Source organism: Ammospiza caudacuta, chromosome 19 (genome assembly GCF_027887145.1).
Source record: "Ammospiza caudacuta isolate bAmmCau1 chromosome 19, bAmmCau1.pri, whole genome shotgun sequence".
Taxonomy (NCBI): domain Eukaryota; kingdom Metazoa; phylum Chordata; class Aves; order Passeriformes; family Passerellidae; genus Ammospiza; species Ammospiza caudacuta.
The window spans coordinates 12,991,524-13,014,987 of NC_080611.1; the positions used below are offsets into that span (position 1 = coordinate 12,991,524).

The window sequence follows — 23,464 nt, forward strand, 5'->3', positions numbered from 1 at the left end:
TCTCTGTATATTTACACTGAAAAGGTCGCAGGTCTAGTTTACATAAACACATCCCCCCCCTTAGTATTTGAATAGATACACGATTACTTTTTTATGGTAGTTTAATTACATTGGCAAGACTTAAGGTGTAATCAAATGCTTTGCAACCCAATGGCCAAACCAAGCCATATACTGCTGCAGGAATTAATATTACTCAGTGGACTAAAATGACAGAACTTACTAGCATGTAGTAGCCCACTCTTGTGACAGAAAACCAGAATTTATCTTTGCCTCTGGCTCTCTTTGAGTCTGAAAGAAAGAAGTAGGGCCAATCACTGTAGGGGAAAATGTGCTTGATCTGATTTGCACAGCTGCTGTTCCCTGCTGCTGGACCTGTTGAAGATAAGTACTCCTCTACTTCTGGAAGAGTAAACAACCTTGACAACAGCAGAGGCACCGCGAATGAGAAGCAACAAGCTTTGGAATGGATTGTTTTAGCAGCTTTCTCAATGCTTCTGAAACAGAGCTCATTTTTGTGCCAGTTAAAATGCTTATGCTCTTAAAAGCATTTTGCTAGTGACACAGTCAGTGAGATCAGCAGTCCCGTATTTATCTGAGAATGTATGGCAAATTAAGATACAGAGTAAAAAGCTACTTACCTCTAGATATACACTGTTATTTCCTTGACTGAGCTCCGTATTTGCTTCATCATGTCAGCAATATTTCAGCTGGCAGCCTTCCTCACTGCTCCCAGATGAATACTTCAGAGCATTAAGAAAGGATAGCTTTTGCTCTTCTGACTTTTCATTTACTACTCTTTCAACAGTTTAAAGCCTTTCAAAATAAAACTCTGAACCCAATGAAAAAGCATATCCAGATTTTAGTATTTAAAACTCTTAAACAGCAAAAGACCTTTTGAGTCTTGTTGAAAAACGTGCCTTAAGATCCATTGATGACGTGTCAGACAAACAAAACACTTTTTTTTTGGCCGTGAGAGCAGAGAAACATTTGCTGTTTGGGGTCATCTAAGAAAAAGACCCGTGCATGACCTCAAATTACCCTGGTTTATCCTTTCCTTAAGGATTAAGGGAAATACCAGAAGCTGTGTCCTGCCTTAGTGCCTGTAATGCTTGCAGGTCCAAACCAAGCTGAGGACCGTAACTGAACAATTTTTTTTTTTCTTGTAGTGCTCAGGACTAAGTATTTTCTTTTTAGTGTATAATGTACCAAATGAATTCTTTTTCCACATCCCATCCCAAACATCCTGGATTGGTCATGGTAAAGACACTGTAGACTAGGGCTTAATAATTTAAGATGATCTGCGACATTTTTCCCTTTTTCCACTTTTTCACATTCCTCTTTGTCCATTAGGCATACATATATATCTCAGACCTATACCTTAAGCATTTTGAATCAAGAACTGCCCAAAATGTGATTAACAAAGAACATTTTAGGCATATTTTTGTAGATTCTGTATGTACAGTTCTCCGCTCATTTTCTACTATCCCTCTGCCTGAAGCATATAATGGTTTTGACAGAAGAACCAAACCATACTAGTCTTAATAACATTAAGCAAGGAAAAAGCCCACCAACATCTAAGAAGTTGTAAAGTGTTAATACTGTGCAAATATCTGCTGAAAAAGTCGGTATGATTTGGCTGTGAAACAGATTCTTAGTGAAGACCAGACCTCTGAGCACTCTCCTTGCACAAAAGTATTGAACAATACACATAGTCTATACCAATTCAGGTTCAGACAGTCACTTAAATCTATACATATGCATGTAAAATCAATAACTGTCACTTGAATGAATCAAAGGGAAACGTACTGTTTTTAATAACAAAATACTGCATTCTTTCACAGTAAAACCTTTTTATTATTGACCTAACTCATCCAGTGAATTTTAGAAGCTGCTATAGGATTAAGTTCATGATGGATTACACTTGCTCACAATCTCAAAGCTTAAATTTTGATTTCTGAACAGATGGCCGGCCCAGCACTATTAAAAAAACAGTATCATTGTTTGTTTTAATTTGGTATTTTGTACACAAAGTGCAGCTCTTGTAAAGCAAAAGTCAAAGAACAAAATAAACACCTTTTTATTTAATTATTTTAAAAGAGAAACTAAATATTCTTGAAATCAACATGTATGCTCCTCTAGCCAATGCTATACTCAAGGGTCTGGGACATGAGGAAACAAAGACAAGTAGTTATGCTCATGACATTTTTCCTACTGGAAACTATGACTTCATCAATATGCCTTCCTCCAAGGAGTACTTTGAATATTTTCATGAAGCTAACATGGAATACATGGACTCAAATGTTTTCTCTTAATAGCTCTCTTAAAGCAGAGGATTTGTTTTCTTTTTTTTTTTAAAGTACTTGTACCACAAAAACTCGAGGACTCTGTAACCACTCAAGATTATGTAAAACAGCGGCACAGGTGGTATTTTCCATATAAAAGCATATACACAATTTTAAGCGAAAACCATGAGAAGAAATTAAAATATCCTTCCAATTTCTAAAGGTCTGATAATAAGAAAATACGGAGGGTTCCTGAAGGTGCGCCTACCCTCAGGTTATAACAGACTTTTGAGAATCACATACCAAAATCTGGAATTTTATTATACAGGGCACCACTGTGAGTACAGCTCACTATTTTTCTTGCCTTTATCTTAGCTCCCATAACTGATCTAATCTCAATTCCCCTACTATACTTTCTTATCAATACCCTGCATTACTTGATACGCAAAAGCTTTTGTACAAAATTAAAAACTTCTAGAAAAAAAAGAAGTATCCAAACAAAAACATTTACCTTTAAATTGGCAAAAAGGCATGCTTTCTGTGAGCAAAGTAATTAATGCTTTCTCTTTCTTCCTGTACACCCCAGGATCATAACTACCAAACTCTTTCACTGAAAGTTTTGCTACCAAGACAGTATCTTCAAATGTTTGCAACTGACAATATTCTTTGTAGGTACAGAAATCCCTTGAAAAAAAGAAAAAAGAAGAGAGAAATGAGAAAAGAGAAGATAAAAAGGAAGAAAAGAGAAAAAAGAAGAGTTGCATCAGGTAAATGGTGAAGATTCATTGCAAGTCAGTAAGTTACACCAAGAAGAACAGAAGTTATTATGAATGTATTTACACAACTGTTAAATTACACAAATACAGTGGTAGTACAAATGAAGTGCTTTGAGATACTGGTTTGTACACAGGTTTATATAGACAGTCCAACTATTTTCTGCATGATGGAATTTAGCAATTATGAGGACAAAAGCTGCCCACAAGTGCGTACAATTCTAGAAATCTGCAGTCAACTTTTAAGTATAGTACAGCAATCTAATGGTCCAGATACATAGGAAATAAAAAGGCTGTTTTTTTCAGTCCCTCAAACACTATACTATTAACCACAGATATTTACAAGAAAAGCACAGTGAAGTGTAAAACTGCTCAAATGGTAGTGCACATGCCTAAAATACCAAAGTTTATCGTAACTGAGGAAATAACTCTCTTATGCAAACTTACCAATCAATCAAATTCTTGCACTTTTCCACTATACTCTCCCCAAACACACATTTCCCCAGTCTGACCCAGAGTACACACAAGCAAATAGCTAATGTTATGAAAGCATCCAAAGAAGAATGATAATTCTTGTTACGGGGACTTTTGAGAGGGGCAAAAAAGAATTTGTAAACACCCAAAAAATAAAAACTACTCTTCATAAAAATCTGCAGACCAATATACCTTTAAAAATTGTCTCCATTTCTCAAAATACCTAACTGTTCAAACAAAATCTCTGTACATACTTTCCAGCACAGAACTTCCCATAATTTCAGTCATAAAGAGTTCTGGTACTGTTCCAAGTACCATAAGGACAGAACACGTACTTTTACAAGACCATTTACAGTAACAGACAGTATGAAGAATTTCCCATATTTCATAACCAACAGGAGCTAACAATACCTGCAACAACCTGAGCATGCTGAGTCATTCATGCCTAGATAATTACTCTGGGCATTCTCAGGTTAAATATACTTAAGAATTAAATATGATATGCATCTGAATTGTAAAAATTCTCAAGATTTTATGGCAAGAGTAGGTTACTATGTTTGTGAGGGTGTTATTTAGGTTTTTTTTTTTGGTATAAGAATTCCTTTTTTGAGTCTTGGCATGTAACAGAAGGCCTAAATCAATGTATTTATTTATAAACATGTGGATACTGAATGAAACATGCAAATTCTCTGAAGATTCAGCAGCAATGTCTATTTTGCACTTGTAACAGTCTCCAAGCTAATCAGCCTCAGCGGAGAAGAAACAAAATTTTCTGAATAAAAATGTTTGAAAGTATCCATTCACCCAAACTAAGCAGAGAGACAGAACAAGCTTTCTAATTCTAAACCCCTCAAGTGTCAGTCTTTTACTTTGTTCTTAATGTTCTTTACAAAAAAAGAAATTCATCATTACAATCTCTACTATACTTAAGACTCTCCTGCAGGATATTTAGTTATCCTCTTCTATGAAACACAATGAGTATTAAAAAATTCATTTGTGCTACACAGAAAGTTAAATGTCCAGTGTGAATGAAGACAGCAAACAGTAAAATAAACTTCTAACAGTTTTAAAATCTTCATGAAAAAAACAACTCAGAATGGAACAATACGTGAAAGTAAACAACTTAAATAACAGCAGATGGTTTTGATTCATTTACATGTTCCCTGGCAGACTAATCTTTTAAACAAGAAATTTCAAGTCATTATCTTTAGTTCAGGTTTGTTTATACTCTACATTTTTAAATCAGACAAAAGCAAGAGTTCTTTACAGAGAAGTAAGCCAATAATTTTAGCAAAATGATACAAAAAACTTTCTTAAACCAAGTAAAAGATTTATAGTTACAGTAGAATAATAAAAAGGGAGTAAAGTCTGCCGCCTGTGGAGGGAAAACTGAAATGGCCATCCAGTAACAGGCGGTGAACTCTGTAAACCATCTTTCTTTTCCAGCCCTGTTACCACAGGGTTCTCTTAAGGTCATTGGGTTTCTGGCAAAAGCGTCCTGTAATGGCAGCTGCTGGAGTCTCTGCATGTTCCTCCAAGAGCTTTTTAGGTCACATGGAGAACTCCAATTTCCGCTCTAGTTTAGGGTATATTTGCTAGTAAAGCCATTGGCAACATGGGAGATCAGCCATGCATTATCTGCCCTCCATGGCAAAATAATTTTCACCGGTGCACAGCAGACTGGAGAACACTGGTAGTAACCCGAGCAGGAATCTACCAAAGCCAAAAAACAAGACAACATCAGCACATATCCTTCCAGTTAACATACAAGTGTCTCGCGATGTACTTCTAAACTATCAACTGCCAAAATATAAGTGTGTGAATTTAAAATTCAGTGAGCAATATAATGTTTCACATCCACCTATAGCTACACAAAGTTCCCTACCATTTTCCTCTTTTATTAGAAGTTAACATGGAAAATTCACTTTTCCAGTCAGAGGGCATGTTTTGAAGAAAATTAGAGCATAAATATGTGCAGAAGAATGAACCAACCAGATCAAAACACTATCAACGCACAGTAATAGACTCAATGGAAAATTAATTTTTAAAAAATATTAAGAAGGTAAAACAGAAGTTCATTATTTTCAATAGCTTTTCTCTGTCCATGGGACACTGTGTTAAAAGATACCTCTTGTATTTCCATAGCTTGACCTACTGAAGTAAGCGTAGCATTATTTCTTACCACTTTCACCGTGAAAGTGAAAAACCATACATCTCTGCAATTTAAGAAGCGAGAAACATCTAAGTAGCTGGATCGGTATTCAGTATTTGTTTCAGTTGTGAACAACTACAAATACTAAGGCATACAGTATAGGCCAACGAATGCAGCCACATACCAGACCAGACCAGAATGTGCATGTTTCCTGCATACAGGCTTTTCAATGCAAAGATTTAGGTTTACTTTTTTGCATTTTTTGTAACATCTATTTTTTTACTAAGATCTGATAACTGGTCTTTAAAGTGCTAAGCTGTCATTTACAGCTGGATCTTTTTAATGCTATACACTGTTCGAGAAGCAGGTTGTGCAGAGTCAGCCAAGCACACAAAGCAGAAGGAGAAAACAGAAGAGAAATAGCAGGACTCTTCACCAACTAGAGATACAGGATTAATGCAAGCTTAAGCTTTATAGAGAAAGTGAGACAGCAGACAAGAGTTACACAACAATTTATTAAGGAACAGAAAAATCTCACAGCTTTTTTTTAATATATAGCAAATCAAAGAAGCTCTTGAAATACTTAAGACAAGTATCCCTCAGCCACTAAGGTTCAGATTCCAACTGAAAGCTGTTATTTCTCATATGAAACCTATTATTGCCAAAAGCAGAACAGACTAAAAAGCCAAAAGCTGCACACAGAAAGGCAGAGACTTCTACTGCACTGAACACTGGAAAGGACTTGGTAATATCTAAATTCAAGTCTGCCTACCTCTGAGATGCTCATGGTCAACTATTCCTGTTAGTATGTGAACGTTTGTTTTAAATATAGATCTGAACAGATGTGAGTTTTTTAAAATGAGAGTTCATAAGGCATGGAGAAGAATATAAAACAGTGAAAAATGGACATGGCTGTAGTAGAACATTCCATTAATGAAAAGACAAGACAGAGCCTCATTTGAGCAATACTGTCAATTGAGTCTTCATACAGGTAATTTTGCTCTTATGATTCTGAAGCAGATCTGTTTTTTAATGGATGACATACTGCTGCATCAATATCCTTGGAAAGACACGTAATTCTCATACAGCTAATATTTTGACTTGGTTATTTTACTTTATTGTTGATACTTGAACAATTTTAGGGACCTTTTTAAGTCACATTATTGTCAACTCTGCTTAAAAGTCCAAGTGGAACAGCAGTAGTAACTCAGCTTTTGGAAAGACATTTGCTTTTAAGTTAGAGAAAAATCAGTGCTTCATCAAGCATCTGACCAGAAGGCACAGATACAATATGAGATCACATGAGTAGAAGAAGCAAAGTCGGATATTTCCAAAGAGTTTTTTCCCCGTCCCATACAATGTTTTGGTGTCTAATGAGAAGCACTCACCCAGTGCTGCCTTCCAACGAAAGGAGACGAGCAGCTACTTGCCATGGTGTTCGAAAGGAATGCTATTCTGAGGTAGGGGAAAAGACAGCAATTTTTAACAGTTCCACTGCCCCAATATATAAAGATGTCTTAATAAAAATCCAACCTGAACTTGCAGTAGCAACTCTATCTTTTGAGAAGCTCTGATTTCAGACTTCTATAAGACATTTCCATCATATTAAGAGGCGCGTAAAAGAAACAAAGCATTAATCCTCAAAGGAAGCTGACAGGGTCAGAAGAACAACACAGAGTATGATGCCTATTAAGATGGGTGGAGAAAGATTTGTGGATACAGAAATGAAAAATGAAAAAGCACTTGAAGTATGGCACAACACTTAAGTTATTCAATGCCAGTGTTGGCTACAGTCTTTTAAAACCTTCTTCCATCAAAGAGCCATAATCAAATATTTCTTTGTGCAGCACTTCAATCTTTCCTTTCAACTACAGAGAATACCTCTATTACCAATTGGAATTTGCCACAGCTTTGACTGTTGGGTGCTGAACATGTTACATTCAAGAAAAAAAATATTAAACAACTTACTGTGCAACCACGAGCAGTCAGACTGAACCTTTCGTTGAAGGAAATGAAGACTACTCACCCATAACTAGACTCTTGAGATGATCATGCTTTCAGGATTCAGTCTGTGCATGTGGACCAGCAGAACTGATTCAAAGTAGTTTTTACTAGAATACTCATTACCTCATTTACTACCTCCTTTATTACACCTCTTAATGTTTAAAAACTTTGTGTAAAGGAGACTTAGGGAACAACTCAGAGTGTTCAGGAGCAGATGGATCTTTTAACAGTTGGTATGATTTTCTGTCTACCACACTGCACACAGAGCTGAAATTTAGGTTTGCTTTAAACTTGAACACACCACTTAGAAATGAATTGAGTCTCTATGCAAAGGCAGAGAGGAGAGATGATCTACTTATTTTAGAAGTTGTTTCAGTAGGTAACTACTTTCACTTAGACCTCTATTTTGCCTTTCTTTACTTGTGAGCGGTTGTAATTTTATGTGATAGGTTCTTCACATATTTTCTCCTTAAACATTAATTCCTGTTAAAATCATTTTGTCTCAAACACCACACCAACTCACTCATGACATTTTCTTAGCTTTCAGTACAAACTGAAAGAAGTAGATTTGAAACTCTTACACTGTACAATCTGTTCTCCCAATCCATCTCACTAATGACACAAAATAACATGTCCACTTCTGTTCATTACTGTATCATACATAGGAGGAAATTGTGCCTTTTCATTACGGAAACCACACTAACTTCTCCAACATTACATCTGCCTCCTCAGTCATTACTTACCACAGATACAGCTCCCCCATACAGGAAAACAGCCTCCACTTCTTCATCCTAACCAGAATTTGGAGTACTTCAGGAATACACATTTGAATGGACTGCGCTCAACCACTCAGCTCCCACTGATGTTTATCACTGTGAACTCACAACTTGCAGGTTTTCTGCTGTTGCATTCACTTCATATAATCCAGAAAAGTACTGAATAACATGTGCCATAGAATTTACATAATTTCATTAGAAACACTTAAGTTTCACAAACCACTTCATAAGACACAGCAGTACTTCAATAAATGCTTGTTACTTAGTGTTAGAAACTGCATGTCTTTTTTGAGAAGAATGACTTAGGTGCTATGCAGACACTATCTTGGATGCCGGCAATGACATCTATTTTGCTATGCTTAGCAATTACCATTTTTCCACGAGCATTAAATTTCTCTGAGAATGCCTAGTTTTCATAATAGAACTGCAGTTCCTATTATCAAATTTCTCTGAGAATGCCTCCTTTTCCTAAGAGAACTCTGGTTCCTATTATTTGCATTCACAGCCTTAGTTTTTCAGTTTCAGTCTTATTTGATCAGAATTCAGTTTGGAAAAAAGAAAGATAAACACGTGGAGTAGTCATCTTTAAGAACTCTACTTAGAGGCTAGTAGCTTTCCTTGTCTGAGTAATATCTGTACATTTCATTGTCCAGAATTTAACAAGCAGCAACCTGTCCTTTAGATAAACAGAGGTGGAGATTACAGATGCACTGTTGCATTACCAAACCAAAGCATAAAGTAAATGAAATAACAAAACTAATGTCTCAAATACTTGAGGTTTTCCTAAGAACAAGGTATACAGATAATGGAAAACTCATGGCTATAACTATTGACCTGGCTAACATCAAAGGATAAATTCTGATTACAGAAGAGCTACTTTAGTATTATGAAAACTGTAAAGAGCATAAGCTATCAACGCCTACAACTTGCACCATCCTGCCTACAAGAGAGTGACAACTGGGAAAATGAAAAGTGAATTTTCTGTAGCAAGCTCAAGCAGTAGTGTTATAAGCTATAGTCTAGGTCAAGTGTTTCAGCCACGCCACTCAAGTTGCAGAAGATGAAGGCAGGGATTGGGAAAATGAAAACCATCCACTGCGGAAGATGACTGGCTTTGGGACTGTTTAAAGAACCTGAAAGTGCACGAGTCTGTGGGACCTGATGACACATGTCCATCCACGGGTTCTGAGAGATCAGGCCGAGTAAATGGCTACACCACTATCCATCATATTTGAGATGTCATGGCAGTCCAGTGTAGTTCCGTCTGACTGGAAAGGGGAAACCATAACCCCCAGTTTTATAAAGGGAAATATGTCACACCTCAGTGCCTGGCAAAGTCATGTAACAGATCTTCTTGGAAACTATGTTAAAGCACATGGAAAATAAGGAGGTGATTGGTGTTAGACAACATAGCTTCACAAAAGCTGAATTGAGTCCAACAAATTTGGGGACCTTTCACAGCGTGGCTAAGCAGTGGTGGATGAGAGAAGAGCCACATGTATCACCTACCCGAACTTGTTCAAAGCACTGGATGCTGTGTTGCATGATATCCCTGTCTCTAAACTGCAGAGACACAGATTTGACACGTGGACCACTTGGTGGATAAGGAACTGGCTGGATGGTTGCACTCAAAGAATTGTGGTCAGTGAGTTCAATGTCCAAGTGGAAAACAGTGATGAGTGGTGTTTGTCCCTCAGTATTGGGACCAGCGTGGTTCAAAATCTTTGTCAGCAACATGGACAGTGGAAACAAGTGTACCCTCAGCAAATGTCCTGACAACAACAAGCTGTGTGGTGCAGTCAACCGGCTGTAAGGAAAAGGATGCCATCCAAAGAGACCTTAACAAGCTTGAGAAGTGGGTCTTTGGGAGCTGCATGCAGTTCAACAAGGTCAACTGCAAGGTCCAGCATGTGGATCAGGTCAGCCTCAAGCATAAGTACAGGCTGGATGAAGAATGGATGGATTGTAATTAGCTCTGGGGAGAAAGACTTGGGTGTGTTCATAGATTAGAAGCTCAACATGACTCAGCAATGTGCACCTGCAGCCCAGAAAGCCAACCACATCCTGGGCTGCATCAAAAGAAAAGTGACCAGCAACTTGAGAGAGGGGATTTTACCCTCTATTCTGCTCTTGTGAGACCCACGTGGAGTACTGTGTCCAGTTCTGGGGCCCCCAACACAAAAACAAAGCTGACAATGTTAGAATGAGTCCAGAGAAGAGCCACAAGTTGACAACAGTGCTGGAGCACCTCTCCTACAAAGACAGGCAGAGAGAGTTGGGGCTGCTTAGTCTGGAGAAGATGAAGACTTTGGGGAGAACTGAGAGTAGCCTTGCAGTACCCAAAGGGGGCTTGCAAGAAGGCTAAAGAGGGTCTATTCTCATGGCATGTAAAAGTGCACATAGTGGCAAGACAAGGGTGAACGGCCTTAACCTGAAGGAGGGTAGATTTATTTATTAGGAAGAAATTCTTTACTATAAGGGCAGTGAGGCATTAGACCAGGTTGCCTAGATAGGTTGTGGACTCCCCATCTCAGGAAATGTTCAAGGCCAGGCTGAATGGGTTTCTGAGTAACCTGGCCTATTGGAAGGTTCTCTGCCCATGGCAGGGGGGTTGGAATGAGGTGATCTTTAAGGTCCCTTCCAATCCAGCTCATTTCCCCTGCAAATCTCTCTTTCCCTCCAATTGCAACTGGCCCATGGGAATCTGTTCAAATTATACTAGTTACACACCGTTATTTGTTCACCATGAGTAGATACCAGCAGTGGTTCACTGTCTTAAGAACTAAATGGATACAGCAGTCAATGAATTATTAGTTCTAACAAACTCAAGAGAAGATACTGACTAGGCCGCTTTTGAGACCGTAAAGAAGTCAACCAAGCAGTCCTGTACTTGGAGCAGAGTGTTAAAAAGAGCAGGTATGGAATGTGCCATTAAGCCAGATGGTACTATGGGCCCATATCACAAATTACACATCTGGATGTTTAAAGACCACTCAGAAAACAGCCCAAAGACCACTCAGAAAACTGCTCACTGCTCTTACAATGTTCACATTCTACAGGCCAGGCAGAACCAAAATGGATCTACAAGACCAACTGTATTACTCATATTTTGAAATGTTTACAATAGTGTCACCTGCACAATGAGCGACACGTCACAAACGTAGCAAAAACATTAAAGATGTACTTGCACCTAAAACAATCAAGGGGCATTGCTACACTTCTGTCTGTTACTGCTATAACTCATTTATGTGACTGTTAACAGAGACAAAGCATCTGAGATTTGCTCAGAATGCCAAAGATCTGGCATATACATTTTGCCACAAAACCATCTTTATATTAAAGTAAATGTTCAGGGAGAAGTCTGCATCACAGCCTCACATAATATTCAAGGTCAAAAAGGACTCCTGGAAATCACATAGCCCAATCCCACTGCCCAAAGCACAGTCAACTAGAGTAAGATACTCAGGACAATGTCCAGTTGGGCTCCAAGTAATTTGGAAAAGGGAGACCCCACAACTTCTTTGGGCAACCTGTTACATTCCTTGCCCACCTTCATAGTAAAAAAAAAGTTTCTCTGTATGTTTAAATGGAATTTCCTGTATTTCAATTTGTGCCCGCTCTCCATAGTCCATTCACTGGATATTGCTGCAAACAGTCTGGTTGCACCTTCTTTACATTCTTCTAACAGGTATTTATGAAATTTACAAGATCCATAACTATGCACAATTCTCCCCTTTGTTTTCAAACTATTTAAAAATATTTAAACGTGAGAATTTCTGGTGGCAAGAATAGCAGTTCAGTGAACAGTACAAGATGGTGAAACTTGTACCAAAGCCAGTACAGAAAACCTCACCTACACTCTATTCTTGCCCAGTCATTTCTGTTCCTCTTCATCTCTTGTGCAAGCACAGGTATCTGTGCAGCTACATGGTGAAACAAATCATTCAGCTCAAACTCCCCGCCAGCCCAAATGCCACTTGGCTTTTATCACAATGGAATTGTTTCTCCAACCCACTTCACTCTCAGTCTTCATTAGATTGGGATGTCCAGTCTGAATATCCATATCCACCCAGCCTCCATCTAAAAAACTGTTCTTTCAAGCAGTAAGATTTCATATGTAAGAACATGTACTATCCAAAAGTAATTAACTCTGCCAATTAAATGATGAAGCTAAAAGGAACCAAGTTAATTTTTTGTCAGTGTGCTCTGTCAACAAGGAACAAGTCCCTGGCAAAAATTATGCACTTGGAGCTCCTGCACAGTAGTGAGGCATGATGGAAAAACCCCTAGGTCACTGCAATAGTCCCCTAACATACTGCTTTCCCAGAAATGTTGCAGGATGTCTACAGATTGGCTGATTTCCATTTTGTAAGTAAGACTGAAAGTAAATTGTACAAAGCCAAGCCACACACTGTTTGGGACAAGACTGTCAATATGCTGAGGAAGGATAGAAACACATTTAACACTGTTAACCCTAAAAAGAAACATTCTTAGAATTTCTTTGCTAAGTCACTGTGAGCAGCAAGGATGATTTCAGTGCGACTATGAATCATTATTATTTATCCTCCTGCCATTCTCTTCAAATGAGCCTTCTGCAACATATCCAGCATCCATGTATGTGGCCTCTTATGGGCTCTGAATTAAGAGCACTGCACTACAACCATAGTGTTGTAGTGCAGTGCTCTTAATTCACTATTGCACCTTCTATTCTTCACCAAATGCTTCTTGCCTTTTCTGCACCAATATTGTGTGCTCTGCTGATCCAGAAACAAGATTCACTACTGTCTCTTACTCTGATTCTTCACTTATAACAGGTATAAGAAACTCTATGAGTCAAGGAGCTACATCCCATAACAGTAGGTTAAAATGCTGCACCTCTAGAATTTTGCATCCTCTCATTGCTCTCAAGGTAAAAATAAAAATTTCTTTACGCCCACATCATTCAGGCTAAATGTCAAGCATTTACATGAATGAACATCACCTGCAAAAACAGTATGAAATTACATCAATTACCTGGTAAGTTCTTTTGGCAAATTAACTTTATCAAATCACCCTCATTTTTTCCAATACACAGATTTATTTTTTTTTTACCTGCGAAGTTGACATGCGAGAGGTATCTTGTCGGCCTGTTAAATCAGACGAGGAGATATTGACTGGGGCACCACGATGCAATCTCATACTCACTTTCCTTTCTCGTTCCATACCGGATACTGGCCGAGGAGAGGTGTTGGCTGTGAGAAAAACAGTATTAGATTCTCATAATGAGAAATGCCATGTTAACAGTCACTGTAAAAATTACACTCTTGATGTTTGCACACAAAAATTCCACATAACCAAACGAGGAATCAAGGCTGTTCAACATTTCATAGAAATACAAGTATCAATTGCCAGGGAAGGAGCATATGTAAATACTTTCAATCTACTAAAATCAAGGGAGAAAAAACCAAACCAAAAGGCCAAACTCTGCCCAGACACAAACTGTCAATTAGTCTACAAGAAAGCACTTACCCAGCTACTTGCTTACTCACCAGCATGTGAAGTTGGGGTAAGGGGAGTAGGAGGAGCTACATCTTGTGTTCCTCTTATCCTGCCAGAAGCAGTAGAGGGTAATCCACGTACAGCTGGATTTCGTGTATGTCTTAATCTTTCCTCTCGTTCCCGTCTTTCACGTTCAGCATCTTCAGCTGCTCTGCTTGCACCCTAGGGGCCAAGAGTAGTGAACAACTTTGGGGATTATTCTTTACAACTGTATGTTTATAAAAGTACTGAAAAAGAAGTACTGGACAATGTGTGAACTGAAGTTTGAGAAGGCACCAGCTGCTTTGGTAAAATTTCTTGAGAACTGCCGTAAGTTGTGTTCATACAGCTGCTCGGACAGTCTTCAAAATGTTAATGTACACGTGTAGTGTTACGGCAGCTGGACACCTCCTCAAATGTTGCAAACGACCTTTGATAAAGATCAAAGTGGGAGAAAGTAGTAATTCCACAACCCAGCCTGGTGACTGCCCTAAAAGATCTAAGAAGCCTTCCACATAAAAAGCTTTGTAACTGTAATTTAGTTGTCATCCAAGCCTTATAGCATGGATCCTGTATCTCCTGCCTTTCTCCTCATTTCCTGATCTTTCTGTCTATACAGTAGAGTTGCCAAGAGGAAATATGGAAGACAATCTTACAGTATCAATTAAGGTACTCAAAACTAACAATGCAGTAACAGAACCTAACCAGAACAATTAAAAATTCCAAGTTTTAGAAAGCTGTGTGAGCTACTCACAAATTTCAGCATGTTCCAGTCAAATACATAGTCATAGGAGAATCCTTGCCGATGAAAAAGGTTTCTGAATAATTGCCTTAAATAGGAATAGTCCGGCTTGTCATCAAAACGCAGAGAACGGCAGAAATTCAAGTATGTGGCAAATTCGGCTGTAATTAAAGGAAACCTGGTTTTTATCTACAGCTTCACATTGGCTTTTTGTAATTCTGTGTCAAAAACACCCAAACCACTCCAAACCTGAAAATCAGGGAATCTTCTTAACACAAGAAAAAGAATAATGATTTAATACTAGAAATTCACTAAAGGAAACACTATCATGTCAATCCTGAAAAAGAAATTATTTTTCTATCACAGAGCGGGCAAAGATCTCATTTTTTCGACAGCACAGAGGACCCAATAGCACAGTTCTTTAGCCAACAGCTGGTGGGTGGGGGAGAAAAGTTTCAAAACTTTGCTTGGAACATATTGAACACAATTTATTGTGGGACATGGAACAGCATTTTCTTTGTTAAGACACACAGATTCATGTCTGCTTTGTCTCCCAGGTAAGTCACGCCACATTTTTAATTTACAATAGTCTGAACATTTTTTTTTAAAGGGCAAGCAAAATATTACAAAGGAAAAAAAAAGAATACTGTAGTGAATTCAGTGCACCAGAGAAAAGCAGCAGTATCAAAATAATAGCTTTTGACTTTAGGTTTTCCCAAATGAAATAACAGAATAATTTATATTAAGAAAGAAATTCTAACTAATGGCACAAGAGAATCTGATTAGTCTTCCCTGCCTGTAAACCCCAGAGAAAACATGTAATTCATGAATGTAAAGGAACATGCATGAAGCAACACTTGAAACACATAATGATGCATTTTCACACAACCCAAACAAAAACTATAGTTCTTGTCATTGTAAAAAGAGGGTGAAGAGACAGAACTCTTTGTGAAATTAAAATAGTCTCTGATGACAGCCAGTGTAACTATGTTTTAAAACAAACTGAAGTATCACTTTACAATAATCAAAAATGGCTTATTGTTGTTGAGGTCTAAATAACAAACTGAGAAACAGAACTGCTCTGAGGCATGATGCTAGGATACAGCAGTGTTTCTTATGCTTCTCACAAATTCTAATCCATCAGCAGGCAAAACCAGATGAACCTGGGATGATAATTCCCAAGCAAAACAACTGCAGTAGATAAGAGATGCATCTGACTATACAATCCAATTTATCCAAGAAACAGTACCCACACAGACAGAGAAAAAGGCAGTTTGTTAAAATGCTATTTGTCTGTTGCCAATTATCCAGCCAACAGGCGCACAAAAATTACAGCACAAATCAGGGTACCATGCTACCCTTCCTCTTGAAGGCACTTAACAGTTGAGACAAGGGATCCCTAGAAATGCTCTATGAACACAAAAGATCTGTCTTCAGCATAGTATTTTTACCACACATGTGGTAAAATCATGGGGAGAGAAGTAAGGGGAAGAGGAGAAGGAGAGAGACAGATGGTGAAAAAGAGTAGAATTTAACATAAGGAAAGGAGATGTACCACTAAAAAATGAACACATAGTCCTAGTGTCACAGAAGAGTAACTTACAAGGATATCCTTTACACAAAACCTCAATGGGTGTAGACATTTTCTTTTCACTGATACGTTCGTATTTCTGCCTCTTTGTTGCTGCTTTCAGTCCCTGCCAGGGGAGGGAGCCCAGGTTAAAATACATCAGTACATAGCCCAAGGACTCCAAGTCATCTCTGCGAGATTGCTCTACAACAGCATAAAAAAGTGAACTCATTAGGTTTCATTTTCTACTGGCAAAACAAAAGTCTGTGCAACAAGATTGTTATAAAAACCCTTACAAAAACAAGAGAGAGCTGAGTGTTACTATGCCCATGACCAACTCATTCAGTAAAAGAAAAGCCTTTTATCCTTACAGTTATTTTAAAAAAGTGCTAATTCCCAAGCATTACAAACTCAGACTGAACAGACTAATATAGACTGAATCCCACTTAATAAAGATATACAAGGCCATGCATGCTGTAGTCTTAGTGTCAAAAATAGGGACTGTCTCCTATGCCTCCACAAAGCAACATCGACTTGCACTAAGATTACATGCATCGACACTCTTGAAGCTTCTATTTATTGCCTTCCCCAGCTCACCAATTCCAAGATGAGTGTTGATGGATGCATAACGGGCAGTTCCCGTTAAGTTTTTATTTTCACGATATGGAATATGTTGATGAGTTCGAGCATCTCGATACTTCTTTGCTAGTCCAAAGTCTATTATGTAGACAAGATTGCCTTTCTTCCCCAGGCCCATTAAGAAGTTATCTGGCTTCACATCTCGGTGGATGAAGTTCTTAGAGTGAATATATTCAATTCGACTAATCTAAATACAGAACCACAAAAAAAAAACATTGTCAAGAGACTAAGCACACATCTTTTTCTGATAAAAACACTAGAAATGGTGTCTAAATAATGAAAGAGGCCACTCCCCTTTCTATTGTAAAATGTAAGGGAATTCAAAAGAACAATTTAGAAGACAACAGACAAACCTTTCCAGCTCTTTGCCTGTGTGTACTTTACAAAACCAGGACAATCTGTTTCCAAAAACTTTCCAGGGGAAATTTCTTAGTCTTTGAGCAGTGCAACACCCGGTTTGCAAACAGTGCAGTTTCAGTTTTTAAAGAACTGGTAATCACTTTTCATGGGATAGTTTGGATTTACAAAAACAGAGCTACTTTTGATTTTTTTCTCTATCAATACAGCCTATTCAGCTCTAAATTTCAGAAATAAAATGAATATGATCAAAAAAATTCAATATCCCAACATATTTCACTACCAAGGTAACAAAGTCATTTCCTACCATTTGGTCAGCAAGTAATAGGACTGTCTTGAGACTAAATTTCCTTGAACAAAAATTGAAGAGATCTTCAAGACTCGGTCCCAACAACTCCATCACCATAACATTGTAGTCCCCTTCAGCTCCACACCACTTAATTGTGGGAATACCCACTAGGAAAAAATAAATCATTTATTCAGTATAACATTTTGATTTATATAATTGATGCACACAAATCTTCAAGGCTCTTAATATTAATTCTGAGTGTCATTACCATGAATGTTTCCATTTATAGCAAAACTTAATATTTTATGTTCAGACATTCCAAATTAAATGTGGGACAACTTCTAGCAGAATCTATACAAAATTCTAGCAACAGAGGTCTAAAAATAGCCTTTTTTCTTTTCCCCAGAAACCTTCTAGTCTCCGTGCTTATCTTGTAACTTTAAAGTATTGAGCATCTTTGCTGGATTTGAACTCTAAGCATTTTACCAAGAGTAATATTCATGTAGTCTCTAGGATGCAATAAGGCACAAATCAGGAGTTTGAAAATAAAACCCTGACAACCCGCTACGAGGAAAACCTTAGAAATTAACTTAGTTTCAAAGCCTACAAAATCACCATGAAATATCTGTCTCCTTCATCAAAATTTGCAATGAATTTCTGCCCTTCCTTCATATTCTTGTCTTTCCTTCAGTTTCATGGTATTTGCTGTTTGGTGAATCTCTACCAAAGTAGCATTGTTCATGAGATGCATTATTCATTCAGTTTTACAGTATGATAATTAGCCCAAATTTATGGAGGAAGTCAGGAACCTTATTTCACAAAAAAAAAAAGTAGAAATGCTCAAATATTTTGAAATAAACCAGCATGTAGGTAGCCTTATTCAGATTTTCAAATGCCTTACTCAGAGTTAATTCTATGCATTTTGGTGTGAAATGCCGTAATTCACTGAATTTACAGGAAGCATGATATTCTATGAAGGCTATTTCGGTTACATACAGGCGGCAACTGAATGACGAGGGAATTAAAAAGTAACTAAATGCAAATACATATTATCAATTTCTAGAGGTCTTATTACCCTACTTGGCATGTACTTGAGATACAGCATGGAATGTACTCTTCATGCAAAGCACATCCTCATTTGGGAAGAATTCAAGGGACTATAAAACAAACAAAACTGAACTACATCAGGTTTATGTCCCAGAACTGCACAGGAATGTTACATTTCCAGAATTCCAAAATATATGAGCAAGTTACTGTAGCAAAGCAACACACAGTAGCTAAGAAGTTGCTGCATTCCAATTCTCCACTACCAGTGCCATTTTGTCTTTGAACTCTCCCAGCAAGGAAATATTTGTAACACAGACAAAAATAATACTAACATGTACAACAAAAATTAACCTGATTGCTAAAAGTTTAGAATTGTGCTACCATAATAAGCAAGTCAGGTGAAATGGTCCAAAGTAGTGGTTACCATCTTTCACTGATCCATGAGAATCAGAAATAAAGCACTGTTCTGGGATGAAACTTTTTTTCACATTGCACAAGGTCCTCCCACTTTAATATTTTGGGAACCATGAGAAACTTTGGAGGATCTTACTGGTTATCATGAAGCGTGATAGCCATGGATTTAGAACTGTTCCTCTACAACCCTTGCAGAACTAAAATGCTGCTCTTTATCTACCCTGCTGCCTTTCCCACCTTCTCCTTATTTCTCAAAAGAGATCCCAAACATTAACTGTCAGGTGGCAGACAGATCAAAGGTGTAAAAGCAGTAAAATCTTTGAAGAAGGAAAATAGTTTGCTTGCCTCCACCCTGCATCATTTTGTAGATTTTACTCTCGATGTGGAGCTGAGGATGTTTGGTTTTCACACATTCCAACTTTATTGCAACCTCCTCTCCGGCAGCAATATCAGTTCCTAAAACCAGAAGAATTAAAACATTGGTCAAAATATTTTTAAGATGCATTTCCTTTGCCAAGACCAAAACAAAATGAGCATCAACAAACTACTCCTCAATGGCAAACATACAGAGATTAAGTACTTTCAGCCACGATTACCTAAAAGTTCTTCTGAAACTTTACAGACACTCTCCAACAGACTAGGATTACAAGAGAAAACTATTGTTTAATGAGAATCCAAAATTGCTGCTATCCCATTGGAAAAAAAAAAAAAACCAAACAAAAAAAACCCCAGAAAAATAACAAAACTAAATCAAGTGTATCTTCTCCAGAATGTCTTTCCACTTCCAGTTTGTGGTAAAAACAGTCAGAATTAATCTTTATGAACGTGGCAAATTGACCCGCCAATGGAAGAAGTACTAAGAATTCAAATCACCTCCTCTTATGTCTTGGAAATAGAGGCTACAATTTCCCTAGATCTCAACATAGTCCGGCTGTACCCTGACACCTCATTTTACTTGGCTGGAAGGCAGCTTATCTAGACTAAAGAATGTGCAGTCTGCAAAAGCTTTCTTTTAAATCTCATTAAATTCTTGTTTTAAGAATCAAAAAAGGTTTACCTGTTCACTTTCAAAGTATGTAGGGAGAAACTGGCATTCTTAAATAGAAACAGTCAAGAAAATACACACTGTCACAGCCAAGCAACTTACAAGCTATAAGAAAAAAAGGAAATAGCAAAAGGAAACGTGTGACACTTCACGGACATTATCTAAGAGTCTCTCTACTTTAGGAATTTGGCCCTTTTCTGCTTTACCTCATGGTTCAGGATTATGTGAAGTACACCACCTATAGTTCGATCTGATCCCCACTTTCAAAAGCCTAACTAGAGGTTCCTCTCTAGTCTGACATGTCTTCAACACCCCTGTATCTGCATTTAAGACAAAACCTGGGGACTGGAAACAGGCAAAAATAGTCAAATCTTCATCTTCAAAGCATAAAACTGAGCTGGGAATGTACGCTGAAATAATCCACAAATTCACTGAGGCCTATCAGAAAGCATGTCTACTTAAAAATAAATATTGACTTCTGAAATAACTTTAGAAATTATTTTAAGACACTGGTGTCTACTGTACAGTCTGAGCAACGGAGCAGTAAATGGAATTTTATAAAAACCTGACCACATTTCGTTTTCACAAAAAACCACAGTTTTCAAACATCTGTTCTACCACATAATGGATAGCAAAGCAAATGGGACTCTACAAAAGGCTTCAGTTCTTGAAAGACAGTAATTTTCCCTGGAAAAATAAAGGCCACCAGGATCTTCCATTAATGTACTTCCAGGCTAGTTCCATGCCTGAGCCATGCTTCATGTAAATGGGATGACATTTCCAATAAGCCCTGAGACTAAATCCATGACAATTATATAGAAATAAAAAAAACGTAAAACCCAGAGGATTTATTGCATAGAATTCAGTATGGCATTAATATATACACTAGCATACAGAGAACTATTACCTTCTGTGCAACTTCACTGGTGTAAGCTGCATTCATAGAGATAAAAGTCACACATAAGCGTTTATTTCCCTTGCACTTGGTATTAATACTGTAATACAATCTGATTTATCTGAGCAATAGTCAAGTTTAAATTTCTCAAATCATTTAAGACTTTTCAGATTTTAACTGCTGTCTTAATTGTCCCCCAAAATCCCAGTGGAAGCTAACAAGGATTTTTGCACTAGCTTTACCACAATCTTCTATGGTCACATCTTCAATCTTCTACACATGCATTGCAGAGAGGAAGAATCACATTCTCTGACTCTAGACCATCACATGCCTTCAGTTAAATATGCGTATTTTTCATCAAGCATATGATCTGTCTTATGGATAACCAGTATTTCATTTGCTGTAAACAAGCAGCTTTAGGTAACGAATTATGTTGGAATGCCAGCTGTGCACTGCAAGATGTACAGAAAAACAACCCCCACCTGTCATACTGCATGCACTGCAAGCGTACCACATAAGCTAGCAAGTGACATTATTTTTATCTTCCACAAATATGCAGTCAATGAAACTTAACCCTTGCAAGTTCCCCCTTCCCTGATTTGCTTTTCTAGGTTAACACAATTTTCAAAAGCAGAACACTTGTGTCTACCAGGCAGGACGTAATGCTCATATTTCTTTGGATTTAATCCACTTCACATGGCTTGAGAGTTTGCAAAATATGCAGAGTATTTTAAAAATATCCGCTTTCAAAATGTTTTGCACCCGCTACCTGTGCTTGTCATAAACAGTAGCAGTAGGCTATGTTAGAGGGCTATAATAATGGACTGGCAAAGACAATTCCAATACTTTATATTTTACAATTGCACAGCGATCACGATTAGTAATGGTCAGCAACAGGATAAGCCAAACTACCAGGATTTAAAGTTTTTTTTTTACTGCAACCTATTCACTTGTACTTGTGTAATTTTTTTAGGCCCCACAGGAGAAGGAAACAACCTTCTGACAACAATTTTTTCTAGTCCACTGCAGCGATATTTAACCGTGGTATGTTTCCTTCCCGAAACGTTTTTTCGAATGCGATGGGTTGTGGGGTTTTCAGGGTTTCTGCGATTTTGGGTTTTTTCATTCCTTGTTTTGAAAGGAAGCGATTTTTACCCTTATGCCCATTTTACAGACTCGAACGGTGCAAGGTCACTAGACAACAACGAGAAGAGGCAGCCGAGTAAACCAGAATTCCCGATTTCCGCACAATCCAAATTAGGACATGATGTCAACGAAATATTGAATTACTGCTGCTGTGTCCCTAGCCTAGGTACTTGCCCGACCTGGCTAGGCCCTCGATGTTCTCCACACAGCCAGAAAACGGCCAGCTAAATCTACAGCGAGCCATCCTCCTTACCCAGGTAGATATCCCCGAAGGAGCCACTCCCGATCTTCCGGCCCAGCCGGTACCGGTTCCCAACCCTCAGCTCCATGGCGGTAGCTCGGCTCGTCCGCGACCCGGTTCTGTTGCTCTGCCCGGTCTGCTGGCTCTCGTTGTGATGCCTCACAGTCCTACGGTTTCGGATGCCATCGCGGCTTTGGTGTCGCCGCTCGACACTAGCGAGAGAATCAAGCCCGTCGCCGCACCTCCCGAGCAAGATGGACACGGATTCCCGACACGACCGGCGCCTCAGCCCCTCCGGCCCCCAGCCACCATACTGCGTGACCTCACTTCCCTAGCGACGGGGGCGGGGCGCGCTGCCGCAGCGACGGGCACGCGGCGGGCGGGGCGCGGATGCCGTCCCAGCTCCCCCGCCCGCCGGTCTCTTGGTGCTCGGCTCGGCGGGAGTGGCTGCCCCGTCTTATCGCGCGTCCCAGACACATGCCGGGCGGCGAATGAAGCCCACAGTCTTCCCGGTGCGTATGACGTCGTCGTCCACGAGGCCGTCAGTCACCGCAGCGGAGATGGAGCTCCGGCAGCACTGCGTTCCGAGGAGTGCCCGTTTGACCGGGAAGGCGGAAGGAGGTGGGGGGGTGGGTGCAGGGACAAAGTCTGAGAAGCGACAAATTTCAGGGGAAAACCGAAAACCATGTCATTCTTGCTGGAGAGGAGTGTTGGGATCTCCTCTCTCTCTCTCCGGGTGAGGAAGAATTTCTCTAAGCAGACCACCGCTGAGCACTGCAGGGCCTGTATACGTAACCATGTAGTGTCTGCGCATGTGAGGCTGTGTATTTCTGAAGCCTCATACTGTAAAAGTTGTAAGATGTTAATGTCTTAGGTGGCTGACAGCTGAGCCACTGGAAGTACAGAGTAAGAGAGGGAGAGAGAGACAAAGACACATCCGAGCTGTCAAATTCCCACAGCAACTGTTAGTGGGAGCTGTGATGAGTCCTGGACCCATTAGTCTATGTAGGCCCCCTACATTGCAAAACATGCCTCCCAGACCCAAGCTGGTCCCAGTGCCAATTCAAGCTGCTTTGACAGTGCCAAGCACCTCCTAAAATC

General features: G+C 38.9%; 1 protein-coding gene across 4 annotated transcripts; it reads right to left on the minus strand.

The window, feature by feature from the left end:
• Positions 1-2,053: 2,053 nt before the first annotated feature.
• CSNK1D (casein kinase 1 delta) lies at positions 2,054-22,811 on the minus strand. 4 transcript variants are annotated; one of them, XM_058817461.1, is made up of 10 exons: positions 22,376-22,684; positions 19,382-19,492; positions 17,594-17,742; positions 16,888-17,116; positions 16,324-16,494; positions 14,733-14,881; positions 13,990-14,161; positions 13,553-13,692; positions 7,070-7,136; positions 2,054-5,242 (listed from the first exon to the last, which is right to left on the minus strand). In XM_058817461.1, the coding sequence occupies exons 1-9, from the start codon at positions 22,449-22,451 to the stop codon at positions 7,104-7,106; spliced, it is 1,230 nt and encodes a 409-aa protein (XP_058673444.1). In that variant the 5' UTR covers positions 22,452-22,684; the 3' UTR covers positions 2,054-5,242; positions 7,070-7,103. The 4 variants fall into 4 exon arrangements, with proteins under 4 accessions (XP_058673444.1, XP_058673443.1, XP_058673442.1 ...); XM_058817460.1 differs by lacking the exon at positions 7,070-7,136; XM_058817459.1 differs by lacking the exons at positions 2,054-5,242; positions 7,070-7,136 and adding an exon at positions 7,166-8,620.
• Positions 22,812-23,464: the final 653 nt, after the last annotated feature.